The sequence below is a fragment of the Chinchilla lanigera genome, unplaced genomic scaffold, assembly GCF_000276665.1.
Source record: "Chinchilla lanigera isolate Chin_1 unplaced genomic scaffold, ChiLan1.0 scaffold00024, whole genome shotgun sequence".
NCBI classification, from domain to species: domain Eukaryota; kingdom Metazoa; phylum Chordata; class Mammalia; order Rodentia; family Chinchillidae; genus Chinchilla; species Chinchilla lanigera.
In genome coordinates, this window is record NW_004955425.1 from 22,944,308 (window position 1) to 22,965,615 (window position 21,308).

Consider the following 21,308-nt stretch of genomic DNA (forward strand, 5'->3'; position numbering starts at 1 on the left):
GACCTTGCGCTTGCCAGGCAGGCGCTTTGCTGCTGAGCTAAATCCCCAGCCCCCTGTCTCTCTTTTTGTATTTGCTCTGTCTCTGTGTCTCCCTCTGCCTGCTCTCATTCTGTAGGAAGCTAGTGTTTGCTTTTTAGAATCCTCGCATTCTTTTCTGTATGTTTCGGGATAGTCTTCACCCGTCATTGTGATGTGAGTTGTATTATTATAGCTTCCAGTGGTGGTGAACGTGTGACGTGTGCTGCAGCTGGCTGTTTGTTATCATTGAAAGCTCTAAAAGATTCACCATCACTAGCCTTACACTGATCTACATAACCAGATATTTGCAAATATTGGAGGGTATTTCAATTATTTAGATTTTCACCTTTTCATTTTAAGTTATCTTTCACAGGAAGTAATCATTTCTCAGTGTCTTATAGTTTCTTCATGTAATAAAATAAACTGAGTTCAGGAAGGAGAGTTGTGTTATTGAACTTCATGCTTATTGATAAAACGGAGTTTTAGCCTGTTCGTTAAATCCATGTGGTAAAATTCAATATTAATACCAGTGTTGCGATTTTTCTGTATGGTTTGGGGAACTGTTCTGGAGGTGGATATTGGTAATGGTGGCACAGTAGTGTAAATATACTTCCACAGAACTCTGCACTTCAAATAGTAAAAATGTTGTTTTATGTTTATTTAATTCAGTATGAAAGAAAATTACAACCAGAAAAAAAATAAAATACAATCAGTTTTGAAAGAAAAATATCAAACCTCTTATGACCCAGATGTTGGAATTTGGTAGCAGATATTTTGTCAACGATAGGAAGGAAAATGCACTCAGAGTGAACAAAAAGATAAGAAATCACAGCAGAAATATAGAAAATGGAAAAGAGGATCAAATGGAAGTCTTAGAAGTGAAAAATACAAATCTGAAAAATCAACATTTTTTTATATTTTGAGTACTGTATGTTCTACTTAACATTTAAATTATTTCCCTTTAATTTTTTTATTTAAAATTTCTTTGATGAATACAAGTTTTTAATATATTATGAATGCATTCATTGTGGGGAATATTTTCTCTCTTGATTATAAAGCTGTTTTAAAGCTGTTATAAAACTACTTTAGCTTTTAAAATCTGTTCCTTTATACTGTACTTACGTTATGTGACAGCTTTGCTATACTCATGTGTCTAAAAATCATCATCCTATTCAAAAATCACAATAAAAATATAGGGATTATTGGGAAACTAAGCTAGAACCACAGCACTCAAAAACTTCATTGGTGATACTTTTTTTTTTTTAAAGGAACCTAATAAAAACAAGAGCACGCTTTTATACATACAGGTGATGAAAAACATTTAGAAACTATCATGACTTTATTTTGAAAAACACCCAAGGTTACAATCAGACATGTCTCAAATGTTGGACTTGTGAGTTCACTGGTAAAAGGAGACTGTGCTGCAATTAGGTAGAAAGCTGTGGGTCGTAATGGCCCCTAACAGTGCAGACACTAACTTCTCTGGTAGGTGTGTGAGTTATGTTCCTAAGCAGCCGTCTTTAGCTGGGTACATTGTTCTGTCTTTACCTAGTGTTTCTTGCAGAAGAAATCTTGCACAAAATTCATGTTATGCCCCAACTGCTCTATAATACATCATCCGAGTTAGAACAAATGCACATTTTCAAAACAAGCATTAGAGCAGAACTGACTGTATGTACCACACACAGTTGTTTTGAGGAATAAATGAGACAGTCCATTGAAAATGCCAGGTTTCCTGGCATGTAAGAGTGGTTAGTTTGTGGTAGTTACCCAGCTTCTTTTGAATCCTACTTTATCCTGTTAATCAACTGCTTGGTGTTTCTTAAGCAAAATGATTATTTGCAGTAAAGGAACTAATTCTGTTACTGAGAATTTATTTATTTTTTTAGGAAAAGCAATCATTTATCATACTGAAAAAAGGATGCTGAAATCCCTCTTTTTTGATGGCTTTTAGAGAAAAAAATTGTTAGATATAAATATCAAGAGTAGAAAACTAGAATATCCTCATGGGGAGTAATTTCATTGTTGTATGGCAAAAAAAGGTAAAAGGCTTTGAAATCAGTTAAAGTTGCTGAAATGTAAAGCTTTTAAGATGTAAGGTAGCTATAAAGTGCAAGGTCCTGAATTTAATTTCTGGTACCAAAAAAAAAAAAGGTATAATGTAGACATAATGTAGATGTAATGTAAAGGTTTAGCATGATTTTTACTGAAATAGTTTCCTCAAGTTTGAGATAAAAAGCTAAAATTTATTTAAATTGATTAATAACAATAAAAAATTAATGAATAAAGTTACTTTAATAGTATGGCACCTTTTAAATAATGATGTGTAGCACAGTTACTTATGTGCAATGATAACATAAATTATTATGTAGTGATAAATAATATTTTTCTTAGCTCTTTGTATTTTTAATTATGAAATGTTGCAAACTTATGGAAAATATGTATATCTATCACCAGTGTTAAATTTATGTATGCATTTGCCATATTTATTACTTTTTTGATTGTTGATTGGCACATTTTAGATACACATAATGAACATGTTCATCATAGGGAATTTATACCTGTACATGGTATATCTTGATTCCTCTTTTTTCTCCAATTCCTCCTTTCAAGCCTTCCTCCCCTCCGTATTTACAAAGTTACCACTTTTTGTAAGACAGAGGAATGGAGGGGATAGAACTAAAACTTTAGGCCTCTGTTTGCATCCTCATTTCTTCCCCATTGGGAAGTGCTGCCCTGTTGCTGGTGTGTTCCATTCAGCCTGGATGTTCTGTAGTGTTACTCTATGAGTATGTATTAGTAATGTCCGTAGTTACTGTTCTGGCCTGCATAGGCATTCTACTTTAAATATACTTTTTGCAGTTCTTTTCACTTAATATATTTTGAAAATATTGGTATGTGTAAATCGAGTTTATTTTAATCTGTCCTGTATTCTGTCAGCTGTTTCTACTTTTCTGCTATTAATAAAATAGATTTTTCCTCATTGAGTATATTTTAATTTTCAGTGAAAAATTTTATAAATTACACTGATGTTTTGGGGATCCCTCCTGCAGTTAAAAGGAAATTTCCTCTTGCAAGTGTTTAGAAAAAACTCTTTACTCCAAGATCCTTTAATATGATTTTGTAAAAGAAATCTAAGGTGCTATGCCGTGGCATTTCTACCCTGTTTTGAATATGTGCTTTTTTAATTGAGTAACTCAAGTAAATGTAACATATATAGAGGATGACCTTACAAAAACTTTCCAAGTGTTAGAAAGTTGGATATTGAACTCTGTTTAGTCATGAAATTAAAAAATTAATTTCAGGTAGAACACTAGCACTGCTTACATTTGCCTCTAGCATAGGTAAGAGTTTCTGTGTCTGTTTTCTTCATTTACAGTATTGGTATCATTTACCTTAGTCACTTATCATTTTGTTTATGTGTATCTCTGCATCTTTCCTTTTAAAAATAATACCTAAATAGAGCCAGAATTAATCTGTACTATGGTGAATTCTGTGTACTTTTTTTTATTCCTTAAATTAATTGTGTCTTAAGCTGATTTTAGGACTGCATTTTAAATGATACTCTGTTGTTCTGTTCTGTCTTATAAACTAGCTATGCATTGGATAATGATCCTGTGGCCAGTGACAGACCATGTGTATAACAGTGGTTGCATAAGATGTATTGTCTAGAGATATCGTGGTTGTCTTAGTAAGATTGGTCTATGATATCACCTAATGATTTCTCAGAATGAGTCCTCATTACTAGTGATGCATATCTGTAGTAGAAAAAGTTATTGCTTGAATAAATATTCACTACTTTATTACTTATTAGAATGTGTAGGTAAAAATATGATAACCATTTCTTGAGAAGTTGTATTAAATAGTGAATTTTTGATTTTTAGAAAACATTGCCCTGGAATCAGTTTTCCTTTTCACAGGGGCTGAGAGTTTGTCTGAAGAGAGGGTAGTTGAGGTAAATAGCATTAGTTATTAGTTTGTACCATAATGGTTTCTTAAACCTAAGCAGGAATATGAATCTAGAATCAAAGTTTAATAAATAGTATATAAAACATTAAGGCCAGGTGCATGTGTCCTTCCAGCACTCGGTAGGCTGAGACCGGAGGATCACTGTGAGTTTGAGACCAGCCTGGGCTACAAAGTGAGTTCAAGGCCAGCCTCCTGAACAGCTTAATGAGACCCTGTCTCAAAAAAGATTAAAAAAAAAAAAAAAAAAGAAGACATCAAATATTTGTGTTAATGAGAGTATATTATGTTCTATTTGGTTTTCATATATAATTTATGAATAAAAGGACTTAACCATGATATTTAATGTTCCTCTTGGTTTTGGTTTGAGTCTGTCGTGATGTTAAAATACCATGATTATGTACTTAAACATTGTCTGTTCTCTTTATAACAATTACCCTGGATAGATCTTAATTTCTGCATGTTGTGTCAGTGTCCTATTCAGTTTAGGATGTGTCCCAAATTTTAAAAGTTTCGCTGAGGTAGTATTATCAGTGGCTGCTTTAAAGTAAGACCAAGTACATTACTAGACGTCTGCTTTGAACTCCTTCCCCGGTTTTATCTGGTGGTATGTAAGACACCTCTGCAGTTAACCAAGATTTCTCTTTAATGAATGAAACATTTGAGCCTGAAAGACTTTACTTATCTCTCCAGCCTTTCCTGTGTGTGTCCTGTAACTCCCTTCCTCTTTGTAAAATCGCATGTGGGTAAAATGAACAGCACGGACAAGGTGAGTGGGGCACAGGGAAGTCAGTGCTAACCTTTCTGGTAATTAACAGTGTTCATCTGCCAGCAGCTTGATGTACCAGCAAGTTGTGCAAAAGCCTATGAGATGCATGACGCTCCAGGCTGCCAGTGGATGGAGTCAGGAGAACATGAGAAGTTGATTATAGGTGAAATATGTGCAGGAGGCAAAGACTGAACAGCCCTGTTACAGATCATTAAAGAGAGTGGTCAAAGCACTCTGGCTACAGTAGTTCTGTCATTTATTATATAGTATAAATCTAAAGCCTATTTTATTTTATCATTTGGCAGTTTTTTTATTTTGTTAGAAACTCATGAGTTATAAACGCATCATATTCTAAAGAGTAGAGTGTTTAATGAAGAACAGAGTGGTGAATTTCCATTTCAGTACCTAATAGCAGCAAAATGTTTATGACATTTACTGTCTACCTTGAGAGGTGTGGTGCCAGCGACCACACAGCAGATCTGTTGCAAAGGGACTGACATCTGTTTAAGAAGTTAAGTGGAATTTTAAGAAGATTATGCATCAAGGGAACAATTTCATATATAAGTGTGGAAAATGCTTACATAACTCCTCAAAACGTGACTTCATTTAGATCAAACAACTTTTTAAAAATTCATTTTTCATTCCAAATTTTCTCTTGCATGTGTGAAAAATGGAGCAATAGCTGTTAATATGTTACTGCCATTAGGAGAGAAAGGGCTTAAACTGCCATTTTTGAAATAGAAAATAAATTAGTTCTAGTAAAGTTCAACTCTTGGCTCAGAGCATTGTGTTTGTTACGTCAGTGCTATAAATGAAATCAGAATAAAGCTTTTAAAAGTTTGTTGTGTCAAAACATGCTGCAAATTCTATTATAAATTAAAAACTAATATTGAAGATAGAATCATTTGTTTTTGCTAGAAGGAAGTTGTCATAGTGAAATCAGTGTTCTTATTAAATTAAGAAAATTAAGAAATTAAGAAATGTTTTTAGAATTGGTGGTGGTGCAAGCAAACAAACACTGCTGTTCAACCAATAGAAAGAAGGCTTTAGCAGGAGAATTTACTGATACCAATCTATGCAGGTTAGCTGAACTGCAAAATTCATGTGATAGTGCCGGCATTACAAGCTTGACTGCGTGTTGGTGGACACAATTTTAGAAATAACTTTTGTATAATAATGCCTCAAAAATGTTTTTATTGATAAGTGAGTCTTGGGTATATTGGTTAGAGTTAAAAGTTAAAAGTTCCCTGTGAGAACAAGGGAAGAATTTAACTGGGGAGGCTAGGGGTACTGGGGAGGCTTTTGCCACCAATGGCAAAGCACTTGCCTAGCATACACAAGGCCCCAAAAAGATTTAATTTGAACCTTGTGTCATTTGCATTATTGTGAAGATTCTTTTGATGGAGCATCTATTTTTAATTAAATCAGTGTATATATTATTATATTAGAATGAAGTAAAGTCAAGGCTGTTTTTTTTTTAAGTATCTAAATTTGATGGAATGTTTAAAAAGTATTGTCCTGAAGCATAATCTTCTTAAAATATGAAAGATTTATGTCAACAAAATTATCAAAATGAGAAGGTATTGAAATACTTGAGTTTGAAATATTTACAGTTTTCAGCACAAAAAAGGGAATTGATAATATCTTTTATTCAACAGAATTTTCTCTGAGCTTACCAGCTAGTTCAGAAATACTTCTAAAGAGGATATTTTCTCCATTAAAAACAGAAAAGAGTGTTAAGGTGTACAGAAAAGAGCAAATTGGACATACCAACAATTTCATAAATATTAACCATATAGTTCAATTTTGAAAAAAATAGTTAATATTTTAAAATTTAAGAAGGCCATATAAAAATATTCCTCAGAGAAATACCCTTGATACTAGAGATAGCTACAGCGGTCTGATTGATTACTGAATATGAATGAGATATATTTTTCTACTTACGTTTTAATGCATTATTGTATACAGCTGTGCTTTTATATCTTAGAAATAATTTTATTTTTGAAAATGGATTTTAATAGAACTTTTATATACAGTATAAATTTACCAATATAATAAACGAATCATAAATATATTTTTTAAATTATATAATTTTAATTACTTTAAATGCCTTTTTTCACTCTTGGTGTCTGTTAATGTATTTAAAAAGTTTAATTTTCTGAAAGTTAATTTTGGGGTTGGAAAATCTAAGCAAAATTATCATGGCATTGCCTCAGAAAAAATCATTGCAATTAACAGACTTGACTTCTTTGATTTATTTTAGTTCCGGATCCTAAGTCTTCGTGTTCAAATGGGTGTTAGCATGAACTAGTTTTAAATTCTCACCATACATTTGAGAAAACTAATGGTTTAGTTTGCCATGTTTTCCCTGCAAGATAGTTGCAAGTTAATGTATCACAGTTACTTTTAAGTTGCTGTTGAGTTGCATTCCTTATCAGGTGAATATTTTGCTAATTGTCTTGAAATGTGTGATAAGAGTTTTTCTTTTGTGTAGTTGAGCCAACATGGTTTAGCAATTAGTGACAGTAATTGATGGCAACCAAATTCAGCAAAGCACTTATTAACATTTTCATGTGTAGTTTTTTAATTGTACTTTAATAAAACTAGGCTAATGCTCTTTAAAACCTCTGCTACTGAAAGGTGGTTGCTTTTTATCCAAATCAGTTAGCTTAGCAATTATTTTATAAAGTAGTTTACCACACCATTTGTGTACTTTGACTTACTGTTCTAGAATTGTCTTTAGTTCTTCCTACCTTGATTTTACTTTTATCTGTTTCTAATGTGTATAAAATATTGTAATATAAACGATTTAGTATTCATCACTTAATTTTCTCCAGGTTTTATGAATCCTGTTTTGCTTATAATTACAAGTACACATGTACTGTATATAGTCTTCTAAATTAAAACTATGCTTTTTCAGTAAAAAAACCCTGTAGTTTAAAATTCAAACCTATTTGAACATTTCTATTTTGATTTAATTATTATTAAAATTATCTCAATGTATGTTAATGTAGTACATTCAAAAATAGACTTTAGGAAGACTTATTATGCTGTAAAAGCTACTATAATCAGTTGTTCCCTTACATAAATAAATAAATGACCAATATTACTAGAGGCTATAAGTAGCATGGGGGAAAATGCAAGAAGTCTTTTATCCTAGTTTTTAGAGGGCATCAGCAGCTTGCTTTTATGAAAAAGTAACAGCTAAATGCACTGCAAATAATTTGCAGTAATCCAGTTCAGTGATTCATGTGTCTGCTTTAATGGGTCATAATTCAGGGTAAAGTAACTGAGTGCAGTCAGAGTGCAGACACTGCTTATGCCAGGGACAGTATCTCTTCATAAAACACACCTCAGGAGAAGCAGTTTGCCAGCCCCCTAATACTCTCTGATGTTTTGATGTCCTGCATATTTTTCCGATTAAGTTTTGAGTGCCATGTTTTTAGTTGTATTTCCACATTCATTATTCTCACGTAGACCCTTCAGCAGGTTTGCCATATATGATTATTTTTTTAATGATGCCTTTCTTTCCACTTCAGCAGTTTAATAATCTAGCACATGGCTGCTTCTCAGTACTCAGCATTCACCTCCCCAGTACAGAAGAGGACATGTGCTTTGGCTTCGAAATTCCATTTGCTGTGTTAGAAATGCATATTCCCTACGGAACAACATTTGTTTGACATAACCATTCATTTTTATTACGTCTTTAAATATGTTTATCCAGAGTTATCAATAATCATAAATAACTGTATTCTTGTCTTGCTCTGTTTTTTTCTAACAGACAAAACTGCTTACCCAGTACATATTAAATCTCGGCAAGTATGATCAGAACTACGACATCAGAGACCGCACAAGATTTATCAGGCAGCTTATTGTTCCGAATGAGAAGAGTGGAGCTTTAAGTAAATATGCCAAAAAAATATTCCTAGCACAAAAACCTGCACCACTGCTTGAGTCTCCTTTTAAAGGTATTTTGTCAGATTATATAACTGCAAAGATATGTTTATCTAGAACATTATGGCAATATATCACATTTCTAATGTGCTTAAAATTTATATTTTAAAATATAAATGATTAACAGATATAGATAGCTGAGAACAGTGTGGATTCTCTTTCATATATTATCTGGAGCAAGTTTTATATTTGTTCAAGTTTATATTTTTATAGAATTTATTTACCTAAATAATTTCAGGTCTTCTGCTTGATATTCTTACTAAACAGCTTAACTAAATAATAGAGCTGTGTTACGCTTATAAAATGGATTTAATTTCTATTTTAAATAGTTTTATAAGGAATATGTCATCTTAATAGTGAGTTTTATTAGTTAAATATCCTATGTGCACTAGTGTCAAAATTTCTAGGAGAAATTATTTCATAAAAATATCCCTTTATATTTGAATTTGTTTTACAAGCAGGGAACTTATTTTTTCCAGTTTTTAAAAAAGGACTAATTAAATATTTTATCAGTTTAACAAGTAGCTATTCTAGTTGAAATCAGATAGTCATATACCTTGGTTTTTATATTGCTTCTTGTTTAATTGATGCAGAATGATAAAAAGCAATTCAATTTTGTAGAAAAACTATTAAAATTCTGGATGTGTTAGTGCCAAGACATGTATATGGATTGTTTAACTGTGCTGTCATTCTTAATATTCACAGTAAAGTAATTTTTAGAGAAGCTACATTTCAGAGCAACACCTCTAAACACACTGACTGATTAGGTTTTTTATTGACCATTATAGGGAAGATTATTGTAATCTATGGGCTGAAATCAGTTTTTTGACCTATGAAGAGCTTCCTAGTTCATATTTATTCCTTGACATTTGAGGTAATATGCCAATTACCTGGAGCTGTGATTATGATTGTTCTGTTATCTACCATGCATATTGTTTATTTTATATTTTCCTCTCTTTTTAATAGATAGGGATCATTTCCAGCTTGGCACCTTATCTCATACTCTCAACATTAAAGCTTCTGGGTACCTGGAATTATCTAATTGGCCAGAGGTGGCGCCAGACCCATCGGTTAGAAATGTTGAAGTAATAGAGTTGGTAAGTTGACCTTTCTGGAATTAATTTTGTTCAAGCATTGGGAGATTCTGGGATAACTGTTGTTTTATATAAAAGCTTTTTTGGGGAATTGAAAACTGTTCTGGTATTTCTAAATGTCATGTGTTAGACATACCTTGCCTTTATAAGAACTGAATAATGTTGTGTTCCTGTGCCATTGTACATGTACTGTTCCTTTCTTCAAGGAAACAGAGAATTGAATTCTCTGCATCAGTGCTGCCCACATTTGTGCGACTGCATTTATAGCTGTGTAGATTCAATTTCTAAGGTATTTAGTTTCATTGGATTGAGCCTTTTCTACTTTGTTAGAGATTCGTAAGCTTCCTGTCAATGTTTTTCTAAATAATTTTTGCTGTTCTTTTCCAGAAAAACGTTACAAAGTGTTCCTCTGGATTTTCTGATGAATCTGTTTTAAGTGAAGCCTAAATGTTTATAGGGAACATTGTGTACCAAAAATGTCCTTTGACAAAGTCACAATTAAAGCGTGTAATATGTTGCTTTCCCATTGAAAATGTGCTACACAAATACTCTTTTTTGTAGATACTTAAAAACCCAGTATTTGCTTAAAGTAATTACTTTTTCCTAATATCTGTTTCTTCTTAGGTAAATAAGAAAGATAAGGGGCCTTATGATTGTATTGGAAATTGATTATGTGTGAAACATAGCTAATCTTTTTTTAAAAGTAGAATTAATTTAAAAAGAGCATTTAAGAATTATATTCCGGGTCTTTTTCTGTTACAAAGGGTACATTGAACTAGAATTCAGATAACTAGAGTTCTTTACCACTAATTCCTCTTGAAAAGTTTTCTTTGTTCTTAACTCTTTCATATACAACAAAATGCTATTACCTGAAATATAATTTCTGTAATGAGCGTAACCATGTAATTTGATTCTTCTGAGAATTATGTTTCTTTTAGCTCCTGAAACTCATCTTAGCTCTACAGTGTGGCCACAAGCAATCATGACTGATAATAGCTCCATTTAGCAAAGTCTGGCAGTGTACTGTGATGTTTGACAAACACTATCTGTTTGAACCTCATAGTGATCACAAGTTTTGGTCATTCTTAGTTAATGATGTTTGGCAAATGAGGAAACCGAGGCTCAGAGTACCTAAGTAAATGGCCTAAATTTACATGGCTTACAAGTGGAAGAACTGGGATTCCAACCCAGCTGTCTGATTCCAAGTGCTATGCTCCTGCTTACTGCATTTCATTATTCTTCCTCACCAGAGAGAGGAAGCAAGCTTACTTACAGGTCTGCTTCATCCTAAGTACTCAGCACCATCATGGTCATGTCTTCACAGATCATCTCTGCTTAGAGATGGCTTAGGAAATAATATAAAAATTATGAAAACTAACTGCACATCTATTTTTTCTTGCAGCAAAGTTTGTTGTTTTCCAGTCAAATCTACATACTCTTAAGTAATCTTAACCAGTTCCCTCTTGTACTCAACTCTTGGTCAGAAACCAGAATACAAAGATAATGTTCCCTTGTTAGGATTCTTTCTACAGATATGTTTTCTCTCCTATTCATGTTTGTTGTTTTTATGGTTTTTGTTTTTTTTTTTTTTTCCCCAGTTTTGGGTACATAATGTTTTGGCCCAAGTAAACCATCCTGTTGTCCTCCCACTACATCTACTCACCTTTCTGCCCCCCTGAAAAAGATTTATCTTCACAGAAATTGATAGCAGTGCTGTGCAATTTAATTTAGTCTCAGCAGTATCCTTATATTGGCTGATAGATTGGTTGGTTGGCTGGCTTCTTCCATTTTCTTGTGTTCTTCTAAGCATTAACTACCTTATAAGGACAGTACTTAAATAACCTATTTTCTTATGTTCGTTTCACTTGTCCACTTCAACAGAGACAAATTGATTTCTTTTTCATTTTGCTGACTACATTCATGAAATTAATAATTGATAACTTATGCAAAATAATTATAACTGACGGAACTAGGCTGAAGAGAACTGCCACTGTCTGTTGGGGACATGCAGAAAGCAGCTCCAGACTGTTGGTCTCTGAGATACATTGGCTTAAAGTCATACTTCGAGGGATATAATTAAATGTAAAAATAATACAGCCAGATATATTTTCAAATGCATCTGGAACAGTGCTGAAAATAATATTCAGGTCCTCTCCTGCCCTTCACTCTCTCACTGTTCCCCAGAGTCATAGACTGTGCGTGTGATATACTGTATCATTCTGTGTTTACCATAAAGCGATCTTACAGGGTCGGATCTCATTATGAGGAAATACAACTTAGTGGGGAAAATGGCCTCGCTTTAGATAATCTGATACCTTCAAACACCAGGGAACCTAGTGAGATTGACATTAGAAGTCACTTTGAATTACACAGCACCATTTCCAGGGTATCATGTATAATGTGTACTTATGTTATTATGTCATTATGATACTTTAACTTTTGAAGATCCTTTAGACTATATTTGCTTGATTCTAAAAAATGTTTCTTTTTGCAGTTACAGAAAGACTATCTTTTGCATACAGAGGGTCTTTTGATTTATAAACCCATAGTAGTTAGTTGTATCTTTTGTAGAGACTTTCAAATTACATACTTCCTGTTACTCACTATTACTCTTCTCCCTTATACTCTTTTTTTCTTGTTGCTCCTTTTGCTTAGATGCTATACCTGTCATACCATAACAGACATTCAAAACTTGTATTGATAGTCTTTGGTTCTATAAGACCTAAACTCCATGAGAAAAGGTTCTTACCATGCCAAGAAAATATACCTCTTTGAGCAGAAGATCCCAATTTTCCTAAGTTGTTGACTCACTTTTGCTAAATTGTTCCAGCCAACTTTCTATCAGAGTTGAGGAAAGTTTTAGATAGATAAAATAGGGGCTTTAATGTTCACTAAATATAAAGGATCTTGGTTTATAAAATACTATATTCATATTACAAAGTATCTTATGAATGTATAAAAAAAAGTAGTGCTTATCTCAAGTATCTTCGTCAAATATATTTGAGACATTTTTACTCATTTTCCTATTATTGTTTAGGTAGCAATTTTCCAGGTTACTGAAGCTTATCTTCTTAAGCAGCATACTTCAGGCCTCTAGATCAAGGTTTTCAATAGTAGCTGCACATTATAATCATGTGGAAATCTTTTAAAGAAAACAAACATATGTTACAACTATACCAGAGCAATTAAATTAGAATTTTAAAGGAGAACAAACCCCAGGCATTGTTTTTTTAGTACTAATATTTTGTTTGTATTAGTATTTTTTAAAATTCTCAGATTATTTTTATATGCATTCATTGTTGAGAGCCATTCTTAAATAAGAGCCTGTTTCACACTGTAAGTTCTTTTACAGCAAAGTATGTTCTCTAGCAGAAATTGGTACATAGTAGAAACTCCAAAAGATGTAATGATGAATAACTTCAGACATTTTGACCTTTAAGAAACATTTCCCTTTCTTTACAAAAGAGTATTGAAACATAATTAATCTTTTTCAAAGTCAGTCAAGGTCATAGCTATGAAAGCAATCCACTAAACACTGTTACTAATACTGTATTTATTAAATACCAAAGTCCATCTTTTTCTTTTATCTAAACATACTTTCTGAATTTAATGTGAAATCTTTAAGGGATTAGCAAATATAACTAATGTTTATTATGGCACATATACTTGGGATGTATCAGTGTACAAAGTGTTAAAAATCCCTGCTCTCCAGAAGCTTACATTCTATCAGGAATCGCCAACAGTTTTAAAAAATCAGTAAATTGTATACTGTATTCGAAAACAGTGAGTGCTGTGAGTTTTACAGAAGGGCAGAGGTAGTATTGAAATAGGAACCCTCATCCTCACCCAGGGGAGGTCCCTAGAGTGGAGCTGGCCTGGAGCCTTTCGAGGAGCAGAAGAGGTGGCTGGAGGGATGTGTGTGTGTGAGGGAGATCAGAGAGGCAGGCAGGAAGGGCGGCCATGAAGGGCCAGTCAGGTCAGCTCGTGCCCACTCCTAAAAGGACTTTGGGTTCACTCCAAGTGAAACAGGGAGCCATTACAGGGCTTGAAACCAAAGAGGGCCTTGATCTGACTTAGGTTTTTATAGACTTATTCTACTACTGTGTTCAGAAAACTGGTTAGGGGCAAGTGCGGAGTAGAAGCAAGAAAACCAGTTAGGGCACATGCAGGAGAGCTGTAGGGATGCCCCAGGTCAGAGCACGAAGGCTTCTTAATGGTCAGATGTTCAGTACATGAAGAAGAGAACATCACAGTGTTGAGACAGGAAAATGTACTGCCTACACCAAATCTTCTTCCTCCCTGCCTCCCTCCCTCCCTCCCTCCCTTCCTCCCTCTCTCTTCCTCCTTTCTACTTTTTACCTAATGTCAAGCTACTAATTTCTAATCTCCTCCCTCCCCTCCCCTGCCCTCCTTTTCCCTTCCCTTCACTCCCTCCCTTCCTCCCTTCTTCCTTCCTTCCTTCCTTTTTTCCTTTCTTTCTTTTCTTTCTTTCCCCACTTTTTACCTCAGTGTCAGCTGCAGTTTTGATTACTGTTACTGTGTCTACCTCTGATTGCCCTCAGCTATTTTAGGCTGCACTACTTTATTTTAAATCTGTTCACTAACAGACACAAACGTGTTTTAAAGTATCTGTAAAACGAGACAGTTGCTTTGTTTCTGTATTCAGGGATAAAATGGATCTGCCTTACTACCAGGATTTTAAAGGTGGCCTTCTTTGCTGAGGCTCTTGACTTCCCTGTGAGTTCACAGTGTATTCTCAATGATTTTCTAAAAACCTGAATCTGTTAATGACAGATGATTTATATTTATGTTGTTCATATGAATAGGCAAAAGAATGGACCCCAGGAGGCAAAGCAAAGGAAGAAAATCCTGCCAAGAAATTTTACTCTGAATCTGAGGAAGAGGAGGACTCGTCTGATAGCGGCAGTGACAGTGGTGGGTTTCCTAATTTTCTGAAATACAGTGTTCACATTGTAGGTTCCATAGGAAGTCTTCTCGTCTATCTTCTGGCCTATAATTAAATCTAGGACATCCCAGAATTCTCTTCCCAGAGCCAAAATAGTTGAGTGCAACAATATGCAATGAAAAAATACTGAAAGGAAAGATATAGAGGACATGGCTTTCAGCTATGCAAGTTGAATAAGGCGCCTTCCTTTCCCTATATCTATCTGACTGATAAAGGGGTAGAGTTAGGTGTTTTTTAAAAAAAATCCCTTCTTCACTAAAACATTGTGCATGATTTCTACAACAAAAATATATTGGAGTTACATGCTCTGATTAACAGCCTATAAGCAGAGCTGACGCAAAACAAATGATACCCAGCTTTCCCTAAAAGATTTATTCCTAGGAGGATGAGGGCCCCTCACTGTTACTTGGTTATCCACTGTCTTACTCGAAGATAATATATTCTTTCATTCCTGACTCCCTTGTCAAGTCTTTGTTTTCAGATTAATTTGATAAATTAATCCGAGTTATATTATCTTCTGATGTAATAAACTGAAAAGTAGAGAGGATACCTCAATCCAAAAAGTTAATATTAAAAAATGTGAAATTTCAGGAATGATATAGACCATTGAGAAAGATGTTTCTGTATTTAAACATATTCTTTCTTTATACTGCATAGATTTTAGTCTCCATCCATTTAGTCATAAGCTCATACCTGTTCGAACTTTATTCAACACATACAGCATTTGAAATATCCCATTAACGTTGTAGCTTTTCATGACTTTATCTGAATTTGTATAGTATTGAGTTTCCTGCAGCCACGAGGGTGGCGGCCACACAGTGATAATGACTTTTTTTTTTTTATGAGTTACAAGATTTTTGTTGTTTATTGAGCTGGTCTTTTTCAGAATAAAAAAAATTATTCAAGGTTCTTATTTAATTTGTAAATTTAAATAATGCTGTCAGAAACAACCGGGACCCATGTTCAAGTTGGACTCCCACCCAGTGATGTGAGGGTAACGATGTGAAATGCTGTGATTTCTTTTCCAGTATAAGCCAGTTACCTGGCTTAATATACATGTGTGTAACTCCCCGCCCCCCCAATACCGGGAATTGAACTCACGACCTTGCGCTTGCCAGGCAGGCGCTGTGCCGCTGAGCTAAATCCCCAGCCCCATGTGTAACTTTATTATCACAGCAAATTCACAATGTCTTTATTTATCGGGTTTGTTTTGGTAAGGTTTGGGCGAGTAAATTTCACTCTTCGCCGAAGAGGATGCTGATACTGTAGGCCCCAGTGTTGGTCTCATTGCACACGTTTCAGATCATCTGATCTTCACGGCCTCTCTGTTAAGTAGCTAGCAATGCTGTTCACAGTTGTGGACAAGGAAACTTAGACCCAGAGAAGTTGCATAATTTGCTTATTCTTACATCTGGATTTGAACCATTCTTGTGTCTAGGATTTGAGCCTGGAGATTTCCACTTGAGAACCTGTGTTTTTCCCCACTGTAGGCTGTTCTTATCAGCAAGCCTAGCTTTTCACCATGGCGCTCTGAGTGGATCTTTCTGAATGGTGTCACATACCTATTAGAATAATGTTGAGTTGCCCATAGAATTACATTTGTCGTGAAGGATACCTCATCTCATAGATCAGAGGCAGGGGCAACAGTTTTCCTGTCATCTATTGCACAACTCTACACCTGTAATCATCTTAAATAGTAAAAACTTATGCTTCATTTAAAAGATAGACATAAAGATACTCTGTGACTCACTTATGCAAAAAGAATCCTAGTACACCATAATTTGTACATAAAACGTTTACTCTTAAGTGTATAACTCCTCAATTTTTATCATTTACTAGACTTATATGTCCCAGTGACCTGTGCTAGTTATAATAACTAGAAGTTCCTTAATTAGTTATTTTGCTTGTATTTGACTTTGGTTTTTAGAGATGATTTGAATGGCTCATTTCTCCCTCAAAATTTATTCCTAAGACTATTCATCTGTTGACTTCTTTTCTCTAAATAAAATTTCTTACTACAAGTACAATTCATATGAACTCTTCACCCTTACATCACCTGTATGTCATTTTTTCAAAAACAAACTACGTGCAACAGTGAATACTTACAGATACGACAGAAACTGAGATTTCCTCAGATTTGGTTTACTTGGTTCAGGTTGGCTTTGTTTTTCTCAGCCCAGTGTTGGAACATCTTCTGTCCATCCATCCTCCGAGTTCACCCCCCAGATCTGAACAAATGGGGACGAGAAACAGTGTTCAATAAGTTGGAGTCACTTCCCTAAAACTCAGCATCTGGTGTCCTTTGTGAGGAATAGTGATGGGTACAGGTGTCCTCATGTGTGATAAAATGGCTGTAAGTCAAAGCGTCTGGCTCTATTGTGCAGAGAGCGACTCTGGAAGTGAGAGTGGAGAGGACGGGGCCAGCAGTGAGGACAGCAGTGAGGACAGCGAGGAGTCGTCCAGTGAGCAGGACAGTGAGGATGTCAGTCTGGCAGAAGAGAAGGACAAAGCACCGACCAAGAGGAGCTCAAAAACCAGAGGGAAAAGGTGAACTGTTCAGTCGAATTTCCTTCAAAAAATGCTGTGTGATATTTGCCCCAAACTAATATTTCCCTTTCAATCATAGAGTGAGAAAATAATTTCAGTCTATTTTCTCCTAAATAGGTATTGCACCTTAAAATTAATTTAAGGTGCTGGTAGTTCAAGTTATTCTGTTACTTCCAGTGCTTAGATTTCATTATGAACTTGAGCAAATCTTTGGGTTACAGTTTGAAAATTGGTATAACCTTGGGCAGCTGAGTTAAGTGATCAAGCAGCAGGGATGAAACACTTAATTACCTTTTGTAGCAATTTTGCTGAGGGCTAAAATTAAATCCTTCAATACTTTGCCATTATGTAACCACGACAATTGATTTTTCTAAATAATGTTATATTAAAAAGATTATGATCCAAATATTAGAGTCAAAGGCTGTGAAGGAAGACGGTCATAAGATATTTAAGTGTTAGCGGTTTTTAAGATCTCCCATTATCCACAGTATTATCATGTATTAAAGTGTCATTAAAGTGTTGAGTAATTGGGGCTAATACCTTGGATTGTGTGGCTGTGTTTTCCTCACAGCTGTCAGTGAGTGGCCTCTGGCCACATGATGGCCCTTTCCCGGGAGCCTGGTGCCCGCTCACTGATGAGCGCAGCTCGGCTCCGTCGTGGCTGACAGCACTGATTGGGGCGCAGTACGCTCTCTGCTCCTTTTATTACAGACAGTAATTAAAGCAGCTCGCCCTGCCACTTCCATAACAAACACAGCATAATGCCCTAATTATGACTTTATTAATTTAAGTCAGGATTTAATGATTTTAAAAGTGATTTATATTGTTTTTCCTGTTCAGAACAAATGAAATCTGTAGGTTAAATTAATACAGGCTTTTCATCATTGCAAAGTTAAAAACCTAGTTACCAGTAAATTCTTTTCATTAGGTTAACATCTGAAACTCTAAACAGTAAGGTAAACAATAATTACCATCAAAATTGAGTGATGTATACTAAAATAACACTTTTACCCTCAAAATTTTTTCCTAAATGGTAGAAGTTCGATATATTTAGAATCATTGACTTGTTGCAGTAAAGGAGATACTTGGTTTGTAATAGGCTTATTTTTAAGAGAAATTCTCTCCTTCTGGTTTAATATCAGAGTACCTATCATGTTAAGAGTATCATGTTTATAGAAAAAGAAGGTTTTGATCAGTGCATGAAATACTTTTCAGATAACTAACATCAGTGTTCTGGAAGGTTATAATCGTATATTAGTTTCATACGTTTTTTCGAAAATACTTCTTTTTTTACTCATATTTGAATTTGAAGGATTGTTCTATCAAAGAAAACTGCAAATGAGTAAATCCTCATATTTTTCGGTATGTTTTGACTAGTGAATTGGAGATAATAAATTCTCATTCTTTTTCTTTTCTAGAGGAAAAAAACCCGTACTGTTTAGTCTTCAAATATAATTACATGTGTGCTGAGATGTTGGTATAGTTCCATTTTTAATAAACACCAATCATACTTCCTCCACAAAAATTGATTCTGAGAAATATTGATTCTTCCCTTGCCTCACTACTCTCCCTCACCCTGTGTCTAATTACATCACTCTCAGAATTGTTTTTAAAAATTGCTGGTGTGGGGGCTGGGGATGTAGCAGCACAGCGCCTGCCTGGAGCACAAGGTCGTGAGTTGGATTCCCGGTATTGGAAAAAAAAACCGAAAAAAAAAAAAATTGCCGGTGTAATTTCTAAAGCTTTTCATAAGCTTCAGTTATTTTCAAAAACCACCTTTTTGTAATTGGAACTATGCATGACTAAACTTGAATTTTATAGTCTGAAGTATTTTTTTTTTTTTTTTGGTTTGGTTTTTCTCTGGTACTGGGAACCGAACTCACGACCTTGCGCTTGCCAGGCAGGCACTTTGCCACTGAGCTAAATCCCCAGCCCCCTAGTCTGAAGTATTTTTATACATTGGAAAGTGGTATGATGCAGTGGAAAACTGTGGACTTTGGAATAAGATAGACTGAAGTTCAGTTCCTCTCATGCCCCCGTCTGAGAATCTGAGCAAGTTATTCAACCTTCTTGAATACTAGATGGGAAATGTACTCAGGAAGAGTGCCTCTAAATTAGATGATCAGAATGATTAGTACACCATGCCTAGCACTCTCTCAATTTTTAAAAATAATACACATGCACATACACTTGCACACACACAGTGGTGGGAACTAAACTTTCAGTTTTGGGTTACATTTGTCTAAAACATGTTAAGGCATCTATCATCGTAAGGAATTTGACTCACATGTTAGTCATTTGGACAACTGTCCCCCTACCAAGCCTGCCTACCTTCATCCTGTTTCTCATTCATCTTTCATTCTGAATCTTTGTTAAATTATTGTAGGAGTCCTTCACATGTTCTCATGACACATTATACTTTATTAAGCTCTTACTCACTTCCATGTATCCTCCAGTGGGGCTGCTGACACTAAAAGGTAGACACACAGAGCTCATTTGTATCTTAGTAACCAGCATTATCCTTAGCATCTCAGACAGTGCCAGCATGCTGTCAATAGTCAGTACATGTTATGAGTAAACAGATGAATGGTGTTGAGTACTTAGGGTTGATCATTTGATTATTTTTAAAGAGTAAGACTTGGTACATTAGAAGAATTCTCATGGAACTGGTTAATGCTTACATTATGTGTCTAAGGTCATATTTGGAAATTCATGTAAGTAGTTTATGTGGATGGAAAATATCTGTAGTGCCAGATCTATTCTGGCAAAAGTATTGTACTGTATAAGTATTTAAATTTAGCAGCAAATGTGATTTTGAGACAGCAATTTAAAATCTTTGAAGTAATTACTGTTCATACTTAATATCATTTAGTGTTATTTTATGATTTTCTGCACTTAAAGTAGTTCTGATTTAATAGGTTATAGGTAACACTGTGTTACTGTTTCATTAATATATTTTGAAATTTTAATATATTTTATATATTAATTAATATTATACTTTATGTAAATTAAATATGTTTATATAAAGGAGTTACAGTTGATATATCAAAATTTACTATTATGCATAGTGATTCTGAAGATGAGAAGAAAAATAAGAAATATGAAACTTCAGATTCTTCTAATGCTGAATCTAGTTCAGTAGAAGAAAGTTCTTCAGAGTCTGAATCAGAATCTGAAAATGAGTCTGAATCCAGAGAAGTCACTAAGGTAAGAGATTATGCATGGGTGGAAATCAAAGAGAGATGTGCTTACAGCCATTGCCAAGTTAAGAATAAATATTTTAAGAATTAGTGTTTTGTTGAAAGTCAAGCAAAAGAAGAAAAAACGTACCACAGCAACTAAAATAAACAGAACTTGTTCATTCATTCACACCTGCGATTTTATTTTTTCTAGGCAGTCCTTCCCCATGTAGTCTAACTGCAGAGAAGTTCGGACTGTTGCTAACTCATCCCTTGCCACTGAAATTCCTGGCTAGCTATGACAGGATAGGCTTTTGATACAGAAAAAGTGAAAGGAAGCCTTAGAAATCCTGCTGAGCAAGAGTGTTGTAAATGTACATATGTCATGAAAACTTGAGGTTAATGCCCTTTTTAAAAAGTACTAGAGCACAACCTATTCAAAACCCTCTTGTTCTCAGGAGCTGTTCCTATTTCTTACTCGTATTCCCCACTCCTTTTCCCCAGTAAATTTTTCTGCTCTTTCAATAAATAAATAAATAAATAGTACTAGATATTTAATAACAATTGTTACTGGATAATAGAAAATGTTTTAAAGGCTTTAATTAGAAGGTGCATGTTATTTAACTAGTTAATAAAATACAATAGTTTTGGGTTTTTTTTTTTTTGGTACCAGGAATCAAACTCAGGACCTTGTACTTGCCAAGCAGTGCCCTGTGCTGCTGAGCTATATCCCTGGCCCTAAATGCAGTATTTTAAAACAAATGTAAGAAGCAATTACAGCCAGGTGTGGTGGCGCACGCCTGTAATCCCAGCAC

The 21,308-nt window shown here is 34.6% G+C and overlaps 1 protein-coding gene across 1 annotated transcript in view; it reads left to right on the top strand.

Moving 5' to 3' along the window:
- The window catches only part of Ap3b1 (adaptor-related protein complex 3, beta 1 subunit), a 258,894-nt gene that overhangs the window by 151,692 nt on the left and 85,894 nt on the right, over window positions 1-21,308 (top strand). Inside the window, exons 16-20 of the mRNA XM_005386022.2 lie at window positions 8,535-8,721; window positions 9,674-9,804; window positions 14,628-14,736; window positions 17,152-17,314; window positions 20,383-20,521. Of these exons, the coding sequence (XP_005386079.1) occupies window positions 8,535-8,721; window positions 9,674-9,804; window positions 14,628-14,736; window positions 17,152-17,314; window positions 20,383-20,521 (729 nt within the window). The remainder of the gene's footprint in view (window positions 1-8,534; window positions 8,722-9,673; window positions 9,805-14,627; window positions 14,737-17,151; window positions 17,315-20,382; window positions 20,522-21,308) is intronic.